Source organism: Mastacembelus armatus, chromosome 17 (genome assembly GCF_900324485.2).
Source record: "Mastacembelus armatus chromosome 17, fMasArm1.2, whole genome shotgun sequence".
Taxonomy (NCBI): Eukaryota; Metazoa; Chordata; class Actinopteri; order Synbranchiformes; family Mastacembelidae; genus Mastacembelus; species Mastacembelus armatus.
The window spans coordinates 23,055,842-23,073,712 of NC_046649.1; the positions used below are offsets into that span (position 1 = coordinate 23,055,842).

Consider the following 17,871-nt stretch of genomic DNA (forward strand, 5'->3'; position numbering starts at 1 on the left):
GTCCTGTGAATTTATTGGGCAGAGATCTGTTGAGTAAGTTAAAAATATCCCTAGTGCCTACTACTAACGGGATGGCAGCCATAGGCCCAGGGGAGGAGATCCCCTCTTATGTAGTGCTGAAACAAGGGGCACCACATTACTGGTGGTCCCTAGATCTGCCCATGCCTGACCCTGGACGCACAGGAGAGCAGCTCCTGCGCCTGCTGCCTGATCCTCAACCACCACACTCAGAAAGCCTCTCCCCAGAGCAGATGCATGTCACCCTCTATTATAAACACACCCCAGGTCCAGATTTTGACTATGTACGGAAGTTTGAGAAGTTAGGGCCACAGAGAATAACGCTTAAGACCCTTTATACTGATAGGAAAGGAAAGGCAGTCTGCTCTGTTAGTCTTCCTCCAGAAGCTAAGCGCCTCTTGATGGGATGGTCACCTAATCCTCACTTGTCAGTGTCTAAGACGAATGATATGCACTGGGAGGAGTTAAAGCAGTTTTTGAATAAAGCTGAGAGTATTTGTGATTGGCATGAAGAAGAAGGAGGCTGGTTTAGTAATAGTGTGGGAAGCTGTTTTTACAAAAACTTAAATTGGGTTGTGACGGCCACTCCCCGTGCTCACATGGGGGAGGATGACCGAGAATGAGTGTTACTTCTGGAGGAGTTAGATCCGTGTTTGGCTGAGGTGCCTGACAGTTTCTGGTCTCGAAGCAAAACTGATGTAGGCCTAATGACTACAGCTCCAGAAGTTATTATTAAACCTAAATCTGACTATAGACCTAGGATAAAGCAGTATCCCCTTAAACCAGACGCGCTTCAGGGAATCAGGCCTGTAGTACAAGAGATGCTTGATGCAGGGATCCTGGTGAGGGCACCAGAGGCTCAGTGTAACACCCCTATATTCCCAGTGAAAAAAGCTGATGGGAGGAGTTGGAGGATGATCCAAGACTTAAGGGAAGTAAATAAAGCAGTTGAAAGTAGGGCCCCGTGTGTCCCAGATCCTCACACTTTGTTGAACCATATAAAACCTGAGATGAAGTGGTTCACGGTTGTGGATCTCAGTAATGCTTTTTTCTCTATCCCAGTACATCCGGACTCACAGGGATGGTTTGGGTTCACCTTTGAGGGAAAGAAACTTACCTACACCAGGTTGCCACAGGGTTATGTTGATAGCCCCACTATATTTGTATTAGAATTGGAAAATTGCTTATCTACATTCCATGTGCCTTCACATAGCCAAATTTTGACCTATGTGGACGATATTTTAATTACATCAGACACTCAGCAGCACAACAAAGACACGGCGATAGCACTGTTCAAACATTTAGAAAGAACAGGTAACAAAGCATCTCCAAAAAAGCTACAGTGGGCTACTTCTGAAGTTGTATTCCTGGGTCATAAATTAACACCAGAAGGCAGAGCTCTGACTGAATCCAGGAAAGCAGCTATTCAACAAGCTTGTAAGCCTATCACTAAGCAACAGATGATGCAATTCTTAGGGCTGTGTAACTACTGTCGACAGTGGATTCCAGATTATGCTCAAGTAACACAACCGCTGTTAGACTTGATTTATGAAACACCGATGGCCATGAAGCAGGAAATAAAGTGGACTCCAGAAGGTGAGAAGGCTTTCTGTGAGTTAAAAGCACAGTTAGTGACCACACCTGTCTTGAGTCTCCCAGATTATAGTAAACCCTTTGTTCAAACTGTGGATTGTAAAGGGAAGTTCATGACTTCGGTGCTAACTCAGTTGTCAGGAGGAAAGCAGAAGCCAGTAGCCTATTATTCTAAGAGGCTGGATCCTGTGGCTTGTGCTTTGCCTGCCTGTGTCAGAGCTGTGTGTGCCGCTGCAATGGCAGTAAAAGCCTCAGAAGTAATACTTTTCCATTCACTTACATTGCTGGTCCCACACTCAGTTGACTTACTTCTGACAGAAACTAAAATGTCATTTTTGTCACCAGCTAGACATCTGTCAGTCATGGCGCTCCTAATGTCCCAGCCACATTTGACTATAAAAAGATGCTCTACACTCAATCCATCTACACTATTGCCCACGGCTGAGGAAGGCACACCACACTGTTGTATTACAAACACTGAGGAGACATGTAAACCCCGTAGTGATTTGAAGGATGTAGCCTTAGCTGAAGGGGACGTGTGGTTTGTAGATGGTTCTTGTTTTAAAAATGACAAAGGAGAAAATATGTGTGGGTTCGCTGTAGTGTCACTACAGGATGTCTGTGCAGCAGGGCAACTTCCTTCACATTTCTCAGCACAGGCTGCAGAAATAATAGCCTTAACGCAAGCATGTAGGCTAGCAGAGGGGAAGAGTGTTACAATTTATACAGACAGCCAGTATGCTTTTTCAACTCTTCATTTTTTTGCTGCACAATGGGCTCGCAGAGGAATGAAGACAGCTGGAGGACAGTCAGTTAGACATGCTCCACTCTTGCAGGAGTTATTACAAGCTGTCATGTTACCAAAACATCTTGCGGTCTGTGAATGTGCCGCACATACGAGGAAATTAGATCCAATATCCAAAGGAAACAATAGAGCGGATGCTATAGCAAAAGCAGCGGCGCAGGGACAGTTTGGAAAATGTAACCTTTACCTCATGGAAGAAGTGAAACAGCCTATAGATCATGAAGTACTTTCAGACATGCAGAAAAGAGCTCCACCGGCTGAACAGCAACTTTGGCTCAAAGAAGGAGCCATAATTGAGCAAGATCTTTTTAAGATTAAAGACAAACTTTGCCTACCTAGAAGTCTCTATCATACGGCAGCTATTTTGACGCATGGGCCTTGCCATGTGTCAACAGGAGGGATGGTATATGCAGTGGAAAAGTATTTTCATGCACCAGGTTTTAATAACTACTCAAAAAATTTTTGTAAATCCTGTTTGACTTGCTGTAAGCATAACCCACAGGGAAATCTCAGACCAAAGAGAGGGAGATTCCCCAATCCGGACTATCCATTCCAAGTTATTCACATGGATTTCATAGAGTTGTCACAATGTCAGACATACAAGTATTGTCTTGTTTTGATAGATGCATACTCTAAGTGGGTTGAGATTGTGCCCAGCAAAAGTGCTGATGCACTGACAGTGGCTAAAGCGCTGTGCAAAAACATTATCCCAGATCATGGAATCCCACAGCGAGTCTACAGTGATAATGGTCCACATTTTGTAAATGAAGTAGTTACGCAGATGTCTAAACATCTGGGGTTTGAATTGAAAAACCACTGTTCATACCATCCCCAAAGTGCAGGCCTGGTAGAAAGAACTAATGGCACTATAAAGATGAGACTGAGGAAAACTATGGAGCAAACGGGAAGGACATGGGTGGAATGTCTCCCCCTAGTGAAAATGTATATGAGGGTCACGCCAACAGACAGAGGCCTGACCCCATTTGAAATCCTTTATGGAAGACCTTTTACACTTCCCATTTGTGAAAATGTGTGTGAAAAACCTCAAGGAGAAACTACTCTAGCTGAATGGATGAGCAAGATGTTGCAAACCAGAGAAGTCATGAGTGCAAATAATCTGCCAAGAGATGTTTTGTCTCCACAGGTGCAGAGAGTCAAACCTGGTGACCAAGTCCTGATAAAGGTCATCAAGAGGAAGACCTGGTCCACTCCCAAGTGGGAGGGGCCCTATACAGTGATCCTGACCACTCCCACTGCAGTGAAGATTCAGGAGAGACCTACGTGGATTCATCAGAGCCACTGCAAGATACTACAGCCACTAGGAGCCGAGTAAGGTGGAAGTCAGCCGGTATCAAAACCCTTGGCTGCTGAAGAGACCATCTGATCCTTACTCCCAGCTATGGCTCTCCATTGGCTGATTCTGTGTCTAGCGACGCTAAGTATTGTCTGTTATGCAAGCACAGAGGTGACTGTAAATACCACTTGCTCCCAACAAAGGGGTTTCCAATTCGGCATACAGCTACAAAAACTACGGATCAGGACCTACCAAGTATCCTCTTGCAGACATGCTACAGGATGTGTAAATACTGATTATGTGTAATTGTTTGTGCTCTGATAGAGGACCAGAGGTGGTCGCCCAGGAGCCTGGGGGCCGGTTGGGAATTTTTCCTTTACAGAAGGTTTTCGCCCAACCCCTCACAGAGCCTTGCTTCTCCAAATCTTGTTTAGTCATAATGACGAGTTTCCAGAAAATCCTACAAGGAAGATGGAAAACTCTGATACTATGGTGAAAATGACAAACAGGAGGGAAATGTTAGAATAAGGGCATTGTAAATTGCTAACTGTGTTATGAGAATTGTCATTTTGCAGACAGATTTATGTAAAGGGTGTAACCAGGCATGTCATAGTTGAGGAAACCCAGGTTTTCTGTGCAAATCACCAAGACATGTAAATGTATGGATGTGAACTCTGTATGAACTCTGAAGTTAACCTATGTTTCAACTTTCCCCTGTTGTGTAAAGTGAGACGGTGCCTGGAACCCATGTAACCACCTCCAGATATAAATTAAAGTGTTCTGAGCGGGCTCGGGGCTGCAGCCGGAGATAAGCAACAAGTTTGCATCTCCTAACAGTCACGAGCTCAACCTAGAACAAAGAAAAGAAAGTCTCTGTTTAAATGTTTGATTAGAACCAACACTTGTTTTTCAAGTACTAGCTTGTGACTGATAACATCCAATACTGATATGAAATCTATCAAAATGGCCCCAATGTCTCCAGAATATTAATATGATACAATAGTGCATTCTGAACAATTTGTTTTGTGCCCTGTTGAAATATTTGTCAACTGTATATTTCAGTGTTATCTGAACCCTCAGGTCAGATATAAACCTGCTGTTTATGTATGTCTCTAACAACAAACTGGACCACCTGGACTCATTTAAACTTATTTGTCTTCATTTTTCAATCCCCAGTTTTATTGTTGGACAAAACATTAACTTCCAGTGAAAATACAGAAAGTAAATTAAATATTTTACATTCTAAATTAGTTTGGAAAACAAGGCTGAGGTAAAACAGAAAGCAAAGATCATAGTTCCACCCACTGTTTGATTAATGTGACACCACAACAATGAGCAACTAATGAAACTAAATCAATGAGCTGATTGAGCTGTTTTAATCCTGTAGCATCTATTTGACTTTACAAATCTCAGCACTGCCTCCAACATTAAACCAGTAACCAATCCAAAGTCCAGCATAGAGAGGCTGAGTGAATGTGGTCTGGACTCTGTGGAGGAGAGTTATGGTTTCAGAGACACTGTAGAAGGACAAAATACCTGCTCTGTGATCCAGGTACACTCCTACTCTGGAGGACTGAGGACCTGACACTGGAGTTCTGATGTTGTTGTACCTAAATTCGTAACTGTTTTGTTGACAATATAATGCCCAAGATTTGTCGTTGACTCCAAATCCACATTCATTAGACCTACCTGCTCTGCTGATATTCTCGTATGTGACTGCTATAGAAACTCCTGTCCCGCTCCACTCCACCTCCCAGTAACAACGTCCAGTCAGACTCTCTCTACTCAGGACCTGACACCATTTAGTAAATCTGTCTGGGTGACTGGAATAAGACTGATGTTGTTTCATTACTGTTGCTTTTCGGTTTCCCTCAGATAATAACAACTGTGTGTGTGCTGTGTTTGGATCCAGTTTCATTTCCTGTGAATATTGTAAGAATTCAGCTCTAGTCTTGGGCTCTGGTTGTGACAGTAAAACATCCACTTCAGTCAGAGCCAGTGAGATGTTTGTCCATTTCTCCCTCAGAATGTCCTGTAGTTTATCTCTGAGCTCTGACACAGCTGCTGTCACGTCCTCAAAGTATCTCAGAGGACGGATATTGATGCTGGATGAGTCTGTAGGTTCACTGAGAGCTGACACTGAGGGGCAGTTCTGTAGAAACTGGGTGTGATCCTGTGTGTGTGAGAGCAGCTTCAGCTCAGCGTCTTTCCTCTTCAGCTCAGTGATCTCCTGCTCCAGCTTCTTCTGAAGCTCTTTGACTTGACTCCCTTCAGTTTCCTGCTGGGATCTGATCTGCCGCTTCACATCAGAGCGTCTTTTCTCCAGGAGACGGATCAGCTCAGTGAAGATCTTCTCACTGTCCTCCACTGCTTTATCAGCAGAGCTATTGATGGTCTTCAGCTCCTGCTGAAGCACCTTCACATCTTTCTGTCTGTCCTGGATTCTCTGCTGGATTTTCTGTCGACTCCCCTCGAGCTCTCTCTGCCTCTCAGCCCTTTCTGCTGTAGCTGAGACTGTGTCGTGGCCTTTATGTTCCTCCACAGAGCAGAGATAACAGATACACTGCTGATCAGTGCGGCAGAACATCTTCATCACCTCATCGTGACGAGAGCAGATGTTGTCCTGGAGCTTCTTGCAGGGCTCCACCAGCTTGTGTCTCTTTAACTGAGCTACATCATAATGAGGCTGGAGGTGTTTCTCACAGTAAGACACCAGACACACCAGACAGGACTTGAGGGCTTTCAGTTTTCTCCCAGTGCAGACATCACAGGCCACATCTTCAGGTCCAGCATAGCAGTGATCAGCAGGAGCAGCTTGGAGTCCAGTCTTCTTCAGCTGCTCCACTAAATCTGCTAACATGGTGCTTTTCACCAGGACAGGCCTCGATATGAAGGTCTGCCTACACTGAGGGCAGCTGTAGATATTCTTCTCATCCTCTTCATCCCAGAATCTTTTAATACAGGTCATGCAGTAGCTGTGTCCACAGGGAACAGTCACCGGATCCTTCAGTAGATCCAGACAGATCGAACAAGAAATTGATTCCTGGTCCAGCTGAACTCCTTTCTGCGCCATTTCACCTCTCAGTGGTAATGACTGTGGGACTTTCACTTTGTTAGAAGTGAAACTAGTTTGAGATGTGATCTAAACAACAGGTGTTTCTGCAGTGAATGTGGTCTGTCAGGTCCTGAACCTTCCCACATGTTGGTTACACCCATCATCAAACTGTAGGGAACGAGGAAATATGTGAACAGATTGGAGCTGCTGTGTGAGAATAGAGGGAGCTAAGTTTTAACTAACTTCCTCTGTTCTCCAAACATAAAATTTAATACATACATTAAAAAAATCTGTTTGATGTAGAGGATTTCAGCTAAAATCAGTCACGAATAATCCAGAACACTGTTAGAAAATGTCAGACTTAGTTGATCACTGACATGTTGACAGGCCTGTTGTATCATTTGCCACACCAACTATCCTCATATCCTCCTTCACTACATCCAAGAACCTCCTCTTTGGTCTTCCTCTAGGCCTCCTTCCTGGCAGCTCTAACCTCAGCATCCTTTTACCAATGTATTCACTGTCCCTCCTCTGAACATGTCCAAACCATCTCAATCTGGCTTCCCTGGCTTTTTCTCCAAAACATCTAACATGAGCTGTCCCTCTGATGTACTCATTCCTGATCCTATGCATCCTCGTCACTCCCAGAGAGAACCTCAACATCTTCAGCTCTGCTACCTCCAGCTCTGCCTCCTGTCTTTGTCTCAGTGCCACTGTCTCTAAACCAGACAACATTGCTGGTCTCACCACTGTCTTGTCCACCTTTCCTTTCATTCTTGCTGACACTCTTTTGTCACACATCACACCTGACACTTTCCTCCACCCGTTCCAACCTGCTTGCATGTCTCTTCTCTTCTTTTCCACACTCTCCGTTGCTCTGGACTGTTGACCCTAGGTACTTAAAATCCTCCACCTTCTTCACCTCTGCTCCCTGTAACCTCAACATTCTACTTGAGTCCCTCTCATTTACACACATGTACTCTGCTTTACTGTGGCTAACCTTCATTCCTCTCCTTTCCAGAGCAAACCTCCACCTCTCTACATTTTCCTCCACCTGCTCCCTGCTCTCACTACAGATGACAATGTCATCTGCAAACATCATGGTCCACGGAGATTCCTGTCTAACCTCATCTGTCAGCCTGTCCATCACCACAGCAAACAAGAAGGGGCTCAAAGCTCAAAGAAACACCTTTAAGGTAAGACTGTATTTACTGCTACTGTGGGTTCAGTGGCTTGGTCCAACAGCTGTCAGGCTGTTTCAGTGTGAGATTCAAGATTTGAGATGCAGCTTCAACACAATGTAACACAAACGCCATCAGAGCAGAGTCATGAGCCTCTATGATTTTATTAACAATTTAATTCTACCTCCATCTTGTGGTGGTTCAGAAGTACTGATACTGTATGTTTTGCTAAGTATTGATGCCTCACTGTCAAACTACTTTTTAATACTGAGAAGTAAAAGTAATGTCAGAAAATATATTTTCAGTATGAAAACTGTAGCTGTGAGATGACCGCAGTACAGTAAGTTAAATATTTCCATCCAGAAGAAAGAAGCTGCAGGAAATGGACAAACTCATGTAGAAGAAAAACTGTCCTTGAATAAATAGTCAGCTCTCAGTGACATCAGTTCAGTGCCAATAAATGAATCCATTTGAGAACTGAAAAAAAATAAACAACAATGCAATAAAACTTGGGCTGGACATGTTTAAAATCAGCATGAAGTTGGCTCAGGTTAGTAAAGATCCTTCAGGGATCAGTCTTTCTAACTGTCCTCTGTCACAGTTTTGGCTGCACAGCATCAACTGTAAAGGGTTTAAGATCTCTGAGCAGTGGGACACAGAGCTTTGGCATCTTCTGCTTCTGTTCAGCTTTGAGTTTGAAGGGGAGAGAAGTTGGACCTGAAGCAGATGGTGACTTTACTTTTCTTTGAGTTTTGTCCTTAGTTCTAGTGAAGCTGTATTGAGGACCTGCTCTGTTTCTAACTGACCGTCAGTCATTCACACAGGTTGCAAAGTGCCCAGATCTGATTAAACAAAAATCCAATTATTAAAAGGAAGGAAAGAGGAAAGTGTGGAGACATAAAGAAAAAACTGCTGACCCATCTCATCTCTAGTCCTGGTTCTGTTGTGTAATGTACTTTACTGGACACATTAATCACCTGATCTCAACGTAACTGAACTCTTAACCAGTCGCTGATGATCAGATTATGAAGGTACCGAAACAAAAAAAATTCAGTTGAGTGTAGTGTAAATGAAAGCATCAACAAAGAAACACAATGTCTGCTGATGTCTGTGTGTCGAAAGATTCATAGTCTCCAAGCCAAGAAGCAACTCAGTTGAACTTTTACGTTAAAGTGTAGAGAATATTGCTTTTAAAAAGGTCCTACCATGTTAGTTTCCATGATTCAGCTCTGTCCCACTAAAATAAATAAATAATAATATGAAAGAAAAACATTAGTAGACAATGACAAAGTCTAGTTAGGCTAATTTCAAAATAAAACCAAAGGAAGCAAGCATACTTAATGCAATGGGAAATTATGTTAAATATAACATATAATTTTTAAATAATTGTTAAGTGTTATCAAAGAATTGACACTAACTAGAAACAGATGAACGGCAGGTGAGGCTTTGTCATTTTATGTGGTGAAAGCTGTGACTATATTCGATTTAAAAAAAGAGGCCATGCTTTTTAAAGGATACTTATTCAAATGCCTCGACACTTTCTATTACAAATTACAAGTTATATTAAAAAGACCTCTACTACTGAGCACTACTAATACTACTATTAATACTACTCTGCTGATTATTAAAACTAATAGTACATATATTACAAATACTGCTACTATTGTAATAAACGGAATCTCTTTCATAATAAAATTAATAAAACCAATAAATCTACTGTTGATATTGCTAATTAGGTCATACTAGGAGATTCTCTTTCATTACAATTTCTCTTCCATCACATATAGCAAGAAGCTCTAACTTCTTTTCAGTTGTCACTTTATTTCCCCAGAGGCAGAAAAACAAGTAGCCCCATGCTTCAGAAACTTCTGTAGGTTCATCTGGCTGATTTTTAAGAGTCACTAATCTCAAAAACAGATTCTAAAACATTCCCTAGCTAGCAATAACTCAAACAACCTCACATAATGCAGCACTTTGTAAAATACAAGAAGACTTACCATTATTTACAGGGATACTCTCCATTCCAAAGCATCTGAAGCAGTGAACACATAACCCGATCCAGGCTAATGTCAAAAATGTCCAGGTGTTTTTAACAGAGCAGCTTCAAATTAGCTCACAGCATCATCTTAGTCTCTGGTATTATGAGGCCTTTACTGAAGAGCTTTGCTAAAGAGAAGCATTGCATGCAGTGTCCACTGTAATGTCAGGATGTATTAATGTCTCATTGTACTTTCATCAACATTTTAATTCCCAAGAAGAACTTAACGTTAGCGTTGAGCTCTCATCTTAAAGTAACGTTAGCCAGGACAAACATGGTGTGGTTAAAATGCAGTCACTGTACAGCAGCAGAACAATATCACGTCACTGACAGTGGACAGGAACCAACGAACAGTATAATATGAAAACTGTTATCTGACCTTTGAACCTTAAGACGCTCGTAGCTGTAGTCAAACTAATCAAACCACTACCGTCACAACAAACGGATATACGCATGCGCAATACGCGGCCGCAGAAAAGCGGGAACTTTAAATTTCTACCAGGAGCGAGCGTTGAATATCTTCGGTTAGATTTGTAATTTAAATTATTTTCTGTAAAACTTTTATTAAGAGTCAGAAAGTAAAAATAATAAAAATAACACATACGACCTCCAAGGTCAAATTTACTGTCAGACACTTCTAGTTTTAGCCTGAACTACAAGCTAGCAACTCCGTGGGGATAACAGGAAACGTTAGCTTTAGCCAACTCTACTGCATTTGTGATTAAGGCAAAGACCGTATGCAGGAGAAGTTAGATTTCTAACACAATCCCTCATTAAAAACACATATTCTTACCTTCCTTCCTCTGCTGCAGTGTCCACAGACAGCTGTGAGACAGACATGAGAAATGTGGAAAACCACTTTCGCCTCTGAGCAGAATTTCTTTAGAGCCATCACAAATATGGTCAACATCCTCCTTCTCCAAGGTAAAAGTGACGTGATGTATATAGAAAATGAGTGCCCTGTTTCCTTTAAATGGAGGTGCACAGCTGACTGTGGTCCTGAGGAGCTGCTCCTCCTGTGCTGGGCCATTCAGCTGGTTCAGAATTCAGCTGCCTGCACCATTACCAAGGCCCCCTCTTTTGATCACTTCACTGTCAGCGTGTTCGTTTATTGGAATTCGCAGAGGAGAGTTCAGTTGGTCTCAAAGAGCATTTAATTGAAATTCCAAAGCTTGTACAAGGACCCACTTCCTGATGAGAAAATCACAGTCTGCAAGCAGTTAGCTGCAACCAGCTTCACAGGAAGAGAGATGTAGAACAAAGGAAAACATAACATTATATATTAGTCAAAAATCACATCTTATGGGTTGACTAAAGGTGGGGAGGGCTTTGGTTTAGACTTTATCCTTCCCTTGTTGGTGCACTGGGTTGGTCCCAACCCCTCGGCACTTCGCCATCCTCCTCTTCTTATCTTTATGTGTAGAGCTGCTCCCCATCCTACAAGACATTCAGTGGCACAATACATCTGCATCCTTTTACACAACAACTCCTTTAATGGTAACTGACCCTTGAAGTCTGTAATTCTCTCATCCCTAGCTTCACCTTGCCTCTCCCTTAGTGACAATGTTTCATATAGGGCCTGCTCTTTCTGCAGGCAGATCTTATCTGTAGTATCATGCCCGGACACTGTGGAAACTATTCTTGTGACCTTTCTTTCCCTGTGACCTTTTCCTGCACAACACATGTGTTAGTAGTAAAGTTAAATGGTTAACCAAGTATCATGTTATTTACATTTATTTCCATAACACTCTATAGCCTTGCACAACACACATGAATAAGCATACATTTCTTTGTTAATTATTTTCCCCAACATCACCCACGTCCTAAAGCAACTCCACTGGCTCCCAATAAAATTCAGAATCAAATTCAAAATCCTCCTTCACACATTTAAGGCCATCCATAACCTCGTCCTTCCCTATCTGTTTGATCTCCTCCACATCCCCACCTCCTCCCACTCCCTTAGGTCCTCCACCTCCATTCATCTCCCTGTGAACTGTTGTTTTACTGTACTTGTTTTATTTATTTATTTTATGTAAAGTGACCTTGAGTGTTGTGAAAGGCGATCATAAATAAAATGTATTATATTATTTCACCTTTTTTGCATTTTTTTCAATCCCCAGTTTTATTGTTGGATAAAATATTAACTTCCACTGAAAATACAGACAGTAAATGAAACATTTTACATTTTCAGTTGGTTTGGAAAACAAGGCAGAGGTAAAACTGAAAGCAGAGATCATAGTTCCACTGTTTGATTAATGTGACACCACAAACTATTAATGAAACTAAATCAATGAGCTGATTGAGCTGTTTTAATCCTGTTTTAAAGTCTATTTGACTTTACAAATCTCAGCACTGCCTCCAGCATTAAGCCAGTTACTAATCCAGAGTCCAGCATAGAGAGGCTGAGTGAATGTGGTCTGGACTCTGTGGAGGAGAGTCATGGTTTCAGAGACACTGTAGAAGGACAGAATACCTGCTCTGTGATCCAGGTACACTCCTACTCTGGAGGACTGAGGACCTGACACTGGAGTGATGATGTTGTTGTGCCAAAAGTTATAACTGTTTTGTCCACAATATAATGTCCAAGATTTGTCATTGAGTCCAAATCCACATTCATTCGAGGTCCCTGCTCTGCTGATATTCTTGTATGTGACTGTTACACCAACTCCTCTCCCGCTCCACTCCACCTCCCAGTAACAACGTCCAGTCAGACTCTCTCCACTCAGGACCTGAGACCATCCAATGAATCTGTCTGTGTAACTGAAATAAGATTGTTGTTGACTCGCTATTGTTGCTTTTCTGTTTCCCTCAGATAATAACAGAAGTGTGTTTGCTGTGTTTGGATCCAGTGTGATTTCCTGTGAATATTGTAAGAATCCAGCTCTGGTCTTGGGCTCTGGTTGTGGCAGTAAAACATCCACTTCAGTCAGAGCCAGTGAGATGTTTGTCTCTTTCTCCCTCAGAATGTCCTGTAGTTTATCTCTGAGCTCTGACACAGCTGCTGTCACGTCCTCAAAGTCTCTCAGAGGACGGATATTGATGCTGGATGAGTCTGTAGGTTCACTGAGAGCTGACACTGAGGGGTAGTTCTGTAGAAACTGGATGTGATCCTGTGTGTGTGAGAGCTGCTTCAGATCAGCGTCTTTCCTCTTCAGCTCAGTGATCTCCTGCTCCAGCTTCTCCTGAAGCTCTTTGACTCGACTCCCTTCAGTTTCCTGCTGGGATCTGATCTGCTGCTTCACATCAGAGCGTCTTTTCTCCAGGAGACGGATCAGCTCAGTGAAGATCTTCTCACTGTTCTCCACTGCTTTATCAGCAGAGCCATTGATGGTCTCCAGCTGCTGCTGAAGCACCTTCACATCTTTCTCTCTGTCCTGGATTCTCTGCTGGATTTTCTGTCGACTCCCCTCGAGCTCTCTCTGCCTCTCAGTCCTTTCTGCTGCAGCTGAGACTGTGTCGTGGCCTTTATGTTCGTCCACAGAGCAGAGATAACAGATACTCTGCTGATCAGTGCGGCAGAACATCTTCATCACCTCATCGTGATGAGAGCAGATGTTGTCCTGGAGCTTCTTGCAGGGCTCCACCAGCTTGTGTCTCTTTAACTGAGCTACATCATAATGAGGCTGGAGGTGTTTCTCACAGTAAGACACCAGACACACCAGACAGGACTTGAGGGCTTTCAGTTTTCTCCCAGTGCAGACATCACAGGCCACATCTTCAGGTCCAGCATAGCAGTGATCAGCAGGAGCAGCTTGGAGTCCAGTCTTCTTCAGCTGCTCCACTAAATCTGCTAACATGATGTTTTTCACCAGGACAGGCCTCGGTATGAAGATCTGCCTACACTGAGGGCAGCTGTAGATATTCTTCTCATCCTCTTCATCCCAGTGAGTTTTAATACAGGTCATGCAGTAGCTGTGTCCACAGGGAACAGTCACCGGATCCTTCAGTAGATCCAGACAGATCGAACAAGAAAAGGTTTCCTGGTCCAGCTGAGCTCCTTTCTGTGCCATTTCACCTCTCAGTGGTAATGACTGTGTGACTTTGTTAGAAGTGAAACTAGTTTGAGCTGTGATCTAAACAACAGGTGTTTGTACAGTGAATGTGGTCTGTCAGATCCTGCACCTCCCCTCATGTTGGTTACACCCATCATCAAACTGTAGATCTGGAGGGAACAAGGAAATACGTGGACAGACTGGAGCTGATGTGTGTGAGAGCAGAGGGAGGGTTATCAGGCTGAGACTCATTTCAGGAAGACAGAGATACTGCTTATTTAACCCTTGAATTCCTCATTAAATACACTGGTCAGTAATTTATTAGCTGATATTTTCATCTAGGGATCATGTCTTCCTCAGTTTTAACTCACCTGCTCTGTTCTCCTAACATATAAACTAAAAAACAATCTATTTTTGATGTAGAGGATTTCAGCTAAAATCAGTCATGAAGAAACCAGAACACTGTTAGAAAATGTCAGACTTAGTTGATCACTGACATGTTGACAGGCCTGTTGTATCATTTGCCTTTTAAGGACATTTCTTCAGACAGACCTACAACTCCTGGTTCAGCATCCATGGAAATAGAAAGGCCATAAAATGTTGTTGATTCTTTATTTTAGGAGTAAATATGTGGTTGTTTGGACCAATCACAGTAGACTTCCTGCTATGAGGTGACTGATCAAAACAAGGCCCTGGTTTTAGATTTACAGTAATTCAGACAGAGACACAGCATCAGTCTCATACAATATGCTGATATTAGCCTGATAATGCTAACGTTTCTCTGTAAGTAAGTAAACAGTCACACCTGGATGACAATCATTTTACTAGTTTCCAGCAAGATGGTTTCCTGCTAAAAAAGAAGCAAAGAAAATGTAACACCTGGATCTCAAATAAACTAAAAAACATAACACCTGTGAATTTGGCTTCATTTGTTGGTTGATGTTTGTTGATTCAGTATTTGGATTCATCCAACTGCCTGAAGACCAAATTAAACTTGAAACAGTCACTTGGAGATGAATATTATCAGTTTCATTATCAATATTTAGGATGGTGAGTCAAACCAGATGGTGCTATTATCTGTGAGCTAGCTTGTTAGGCTGCAGGTTCACTGGTCCTTGAAACAGTTTCAGTAAATTAGCAGCAAATTAAACAGCTCTAGAAAACACTTGACAAACACTGTGTCCAAAATCACTCCCTGTTTAATTTATGGTGCATTATATTTAGCTGACACCATTTTGTTTCTGTATCCAAACTGTGAAATCTGTGTAGCACAGACTAAGAACTCCTCACAGTGAAAAATGAAATGGGCCAAATTTGACAGAACCTGAAGTAAACAGTCGGGTGGTGCTGCACCTGTAAGGGACACAACATGAAGACTGTACTGCTCATTGTAGAACAAGGGAGGGACTTTGGACCCAGAATGCTGTTGGGCTCTTAGGTTCAAAGGTCAGGGCAGTCGAGGCCTCAGCAGGACTCGGGCATCCTCTCAGGCCGGGCTGATTGACAGGTGCTGGGCGGGGTGAAGACGTTGGGGTCGCTGATGCCCAGCTGGAGGTTGAAGAAGCGGGTGGAGGTGGTAACGCTGCTGTTCCTGGTGTAGGTCTCCTGCACCGGGTAGCAGTCCTTCAGGGTGTAAACCCCCACCCAGGTCTCATCTGCAGACATGAGGAGACATTACAGCTGCTCAGATGAGAACTGCAGCTTTAACTGCTCTTTTTTTAATCAGTTACAACTTGATCAAACCTGCCTGGAAATATGGAAACAAGAAACTTCACTGGAAGGTTGACTATAGTCGTGAAGCTGCTGTTTAAAGGATCCAGCTGGTTTGTGTTATTCTGGACAAATCCCATCCAGAGACTGACAGCAACAATAGTTACTGGACAACAATGGAGGTCTATGGCACAGACCTCCATTGTTGTCCAATAACTATTATAAACACAGCAGGGAGCCACACTGCTCACCTGTTTAAGGGTGTTTGAATGTTTGTTTTCTAAATGTTGTTATTTAGCTTTTATCCATGTGTATTCCTCGTTCTTTAGCATAAAAAACATACCGCTCTGCATAAACCCAAGGGTGTTGTGTTTAGACCCAGACTCACGTTTGCGTGCAGGCTTCCTGTCCGACCACTCCTGAACCTCCACGTTGTCCCCGGGGCCTCCGATGAAATACTGGTCCTCAAAGGTGGAGTTGTCAGGGATGTCAAAGGGATCCCAGGCCTCCGTCAGAGCGACCTTTGCGCAGTCCTTGGTCTTCTGGTCGATCTGGAACATCACCATACTCTGGTACAAGTAGATGTACTCAAAAAACCTGCAGCAGGATGGAAGCAAACAGCACAACACAACCTTTTATGTTGAAAGATGATATTTGACCTATTATAAACCGCCCCCAAATAATGCCAAGCTATTTGTGTTTCCTTTAAAAACTTCATGCTCTGACTACAGTTTGAAAGTGAACATTGAGTTATCACAGCTCTTCAGTACAAGCAGTGAACAGCTCTGATTTCACTGTCATGGACAAACACAAGACTTCAGTGAAACTAAGGGGCAGCAAACTCAACAAACCAGAGTTGATTAACGGGGCTTGTTCACCAGCCAGCAAATATTTCTCAACTGCAGCCTTCAGTCCTGGCAGAGAGTCTGTGTCACTTTATTCTTGCAACACTGCTGCAGCAGATAAAACTCCTCAGTGTGCACGTCTGCAAAAGGGTTGTTTTTAAAGCTGCTTGAACTGGGAAAAATACCTGTTTGTACCAGAGACTGATTGTCACAGACACTGCAGCAAATAAAACCCTACAGTTAATCTTATTAAAACCTGGCTCCAACGCTGCAGCTGATGTTGACGTTAGAATAGATCTTAATAAAATTATCTAAAATATTTCTTCAGAAAGTGAGTCGTCCTACAGTCAATTCAGTCACAACCTGGCAACTTAAAAATAGTTTGACATTTTTACTGATGTATAAAACTTTACTGATAAATGTATTCAACGTTATTTTACTGGAAAGTTGCACCTTTATTACTACTATTACTTGTATTTTTCACTTCAATGTGAAAATGAGTATTTATTGGTGCTAATAGCAACATTTATAACAGGATTATTACTTATTAAATGGTTTATTAGCATTAATAATGTGCAGCTTCATTGTTGTTGTGATCTATGTTTTATTATAAAGGACAGTTATTGATGTTACTGCTTCAGGTTCAGTTCTGCATCACATCACAGTTCAACATTAAATGCACCTACTTCTGACACGGGGTGTGTTTCTTGTGCTGCTGCAGGACTCGGACCCTCTGGTTCAGGCCATCGTAGGACACGGCGGCTCGGTGGTTCCTCCCGGTCCTGTGGTCGTACAGGACCCAGCGTCCCTCCCACTGCAGCGGGGCGACGCAGGGCCCGGCCGCCGCGGACCCCTCCAGCCTCGGGAGGCCAAGAAGAGACGCCCCGACGGCGGCCACGAGCGTAAACAACAGTCGGTGCATGGCGTCTGGAAAAACCGGAGTCCGGTTAACGGGTCCCGTTGTTGCCGTTGCTGCACCTGCTGCAGACAAGCTGGGGACGATCAGCTGGAAGAGACTCCCCGGATGTGGCTTTCAAAATAAAAGCATTGGTTAGACAGAAAACAGCAAAATGCCACATTTGGGTCACTTTAAAAATAATTAAATGTGAAGGTATAATATGGTAAAATACTTTAGCTTTTTTAAATCATTCGAAGACGTCATTGTTTTTTCACACCAAATAATTTGCGAGATAATTTACTTTTGAAATTCTAAACAAACATTTTAAGTAGTAAGAACAAAAACCTAATATTTCTATTGCAAATTGTAAATAATTGTAAATTGTAAAATATATATATATTAAAAAAAAAAAAAAAAAGTAATTTGCTTCATAATAATTTTT

The 17,871-nt window shown here is 42.6% G+C and overlaps 1 protein-coding gene and 1 pseudogene across 2 annotated transcripts in view; both read right to left on the minus strand.

Moving 5' to 3' along the window:
* The window catches only part of epdr1 (ependymin related 1), a 30,102-nt gene extending 12,542 nt beyond the window's left edge, over positions 1-17,560 (minus strand). Inside the window, exons 1-3 of one of the 2 annotated variants that reach the window (XR_003296076.2) lie at positions 17,218-17,560; positions 16,075-16,283; positions 15,346-15,631 (exon numbers count right to left, since the gene is read on the minus strand). Coding sequence is in view for 1 of the 2 variants with exons in the window: in XM_026314080.2 (XP_026169865.1) it covers positions 15,441-15,631; positions 16,075-16,283; positions 17,218-17,453 (636 nt within the window). In the remaining variant the exon portion in view is untranslated. Of the gene's footprint in view, positions 1-14,574; positions 15,632-16,074; positions 16,284-17,217 lie in introns of those variants that run through there. The other variant, XM_026314080.2, reaches the window with a different exon arrangement.
* On the minus strand, positions 5,101-14,050 carry LOC113134994 (uncharacterized; annotated as a pseudogene).
* Positions 17,561-17,871: the final 311 nt, after the last annotated feature.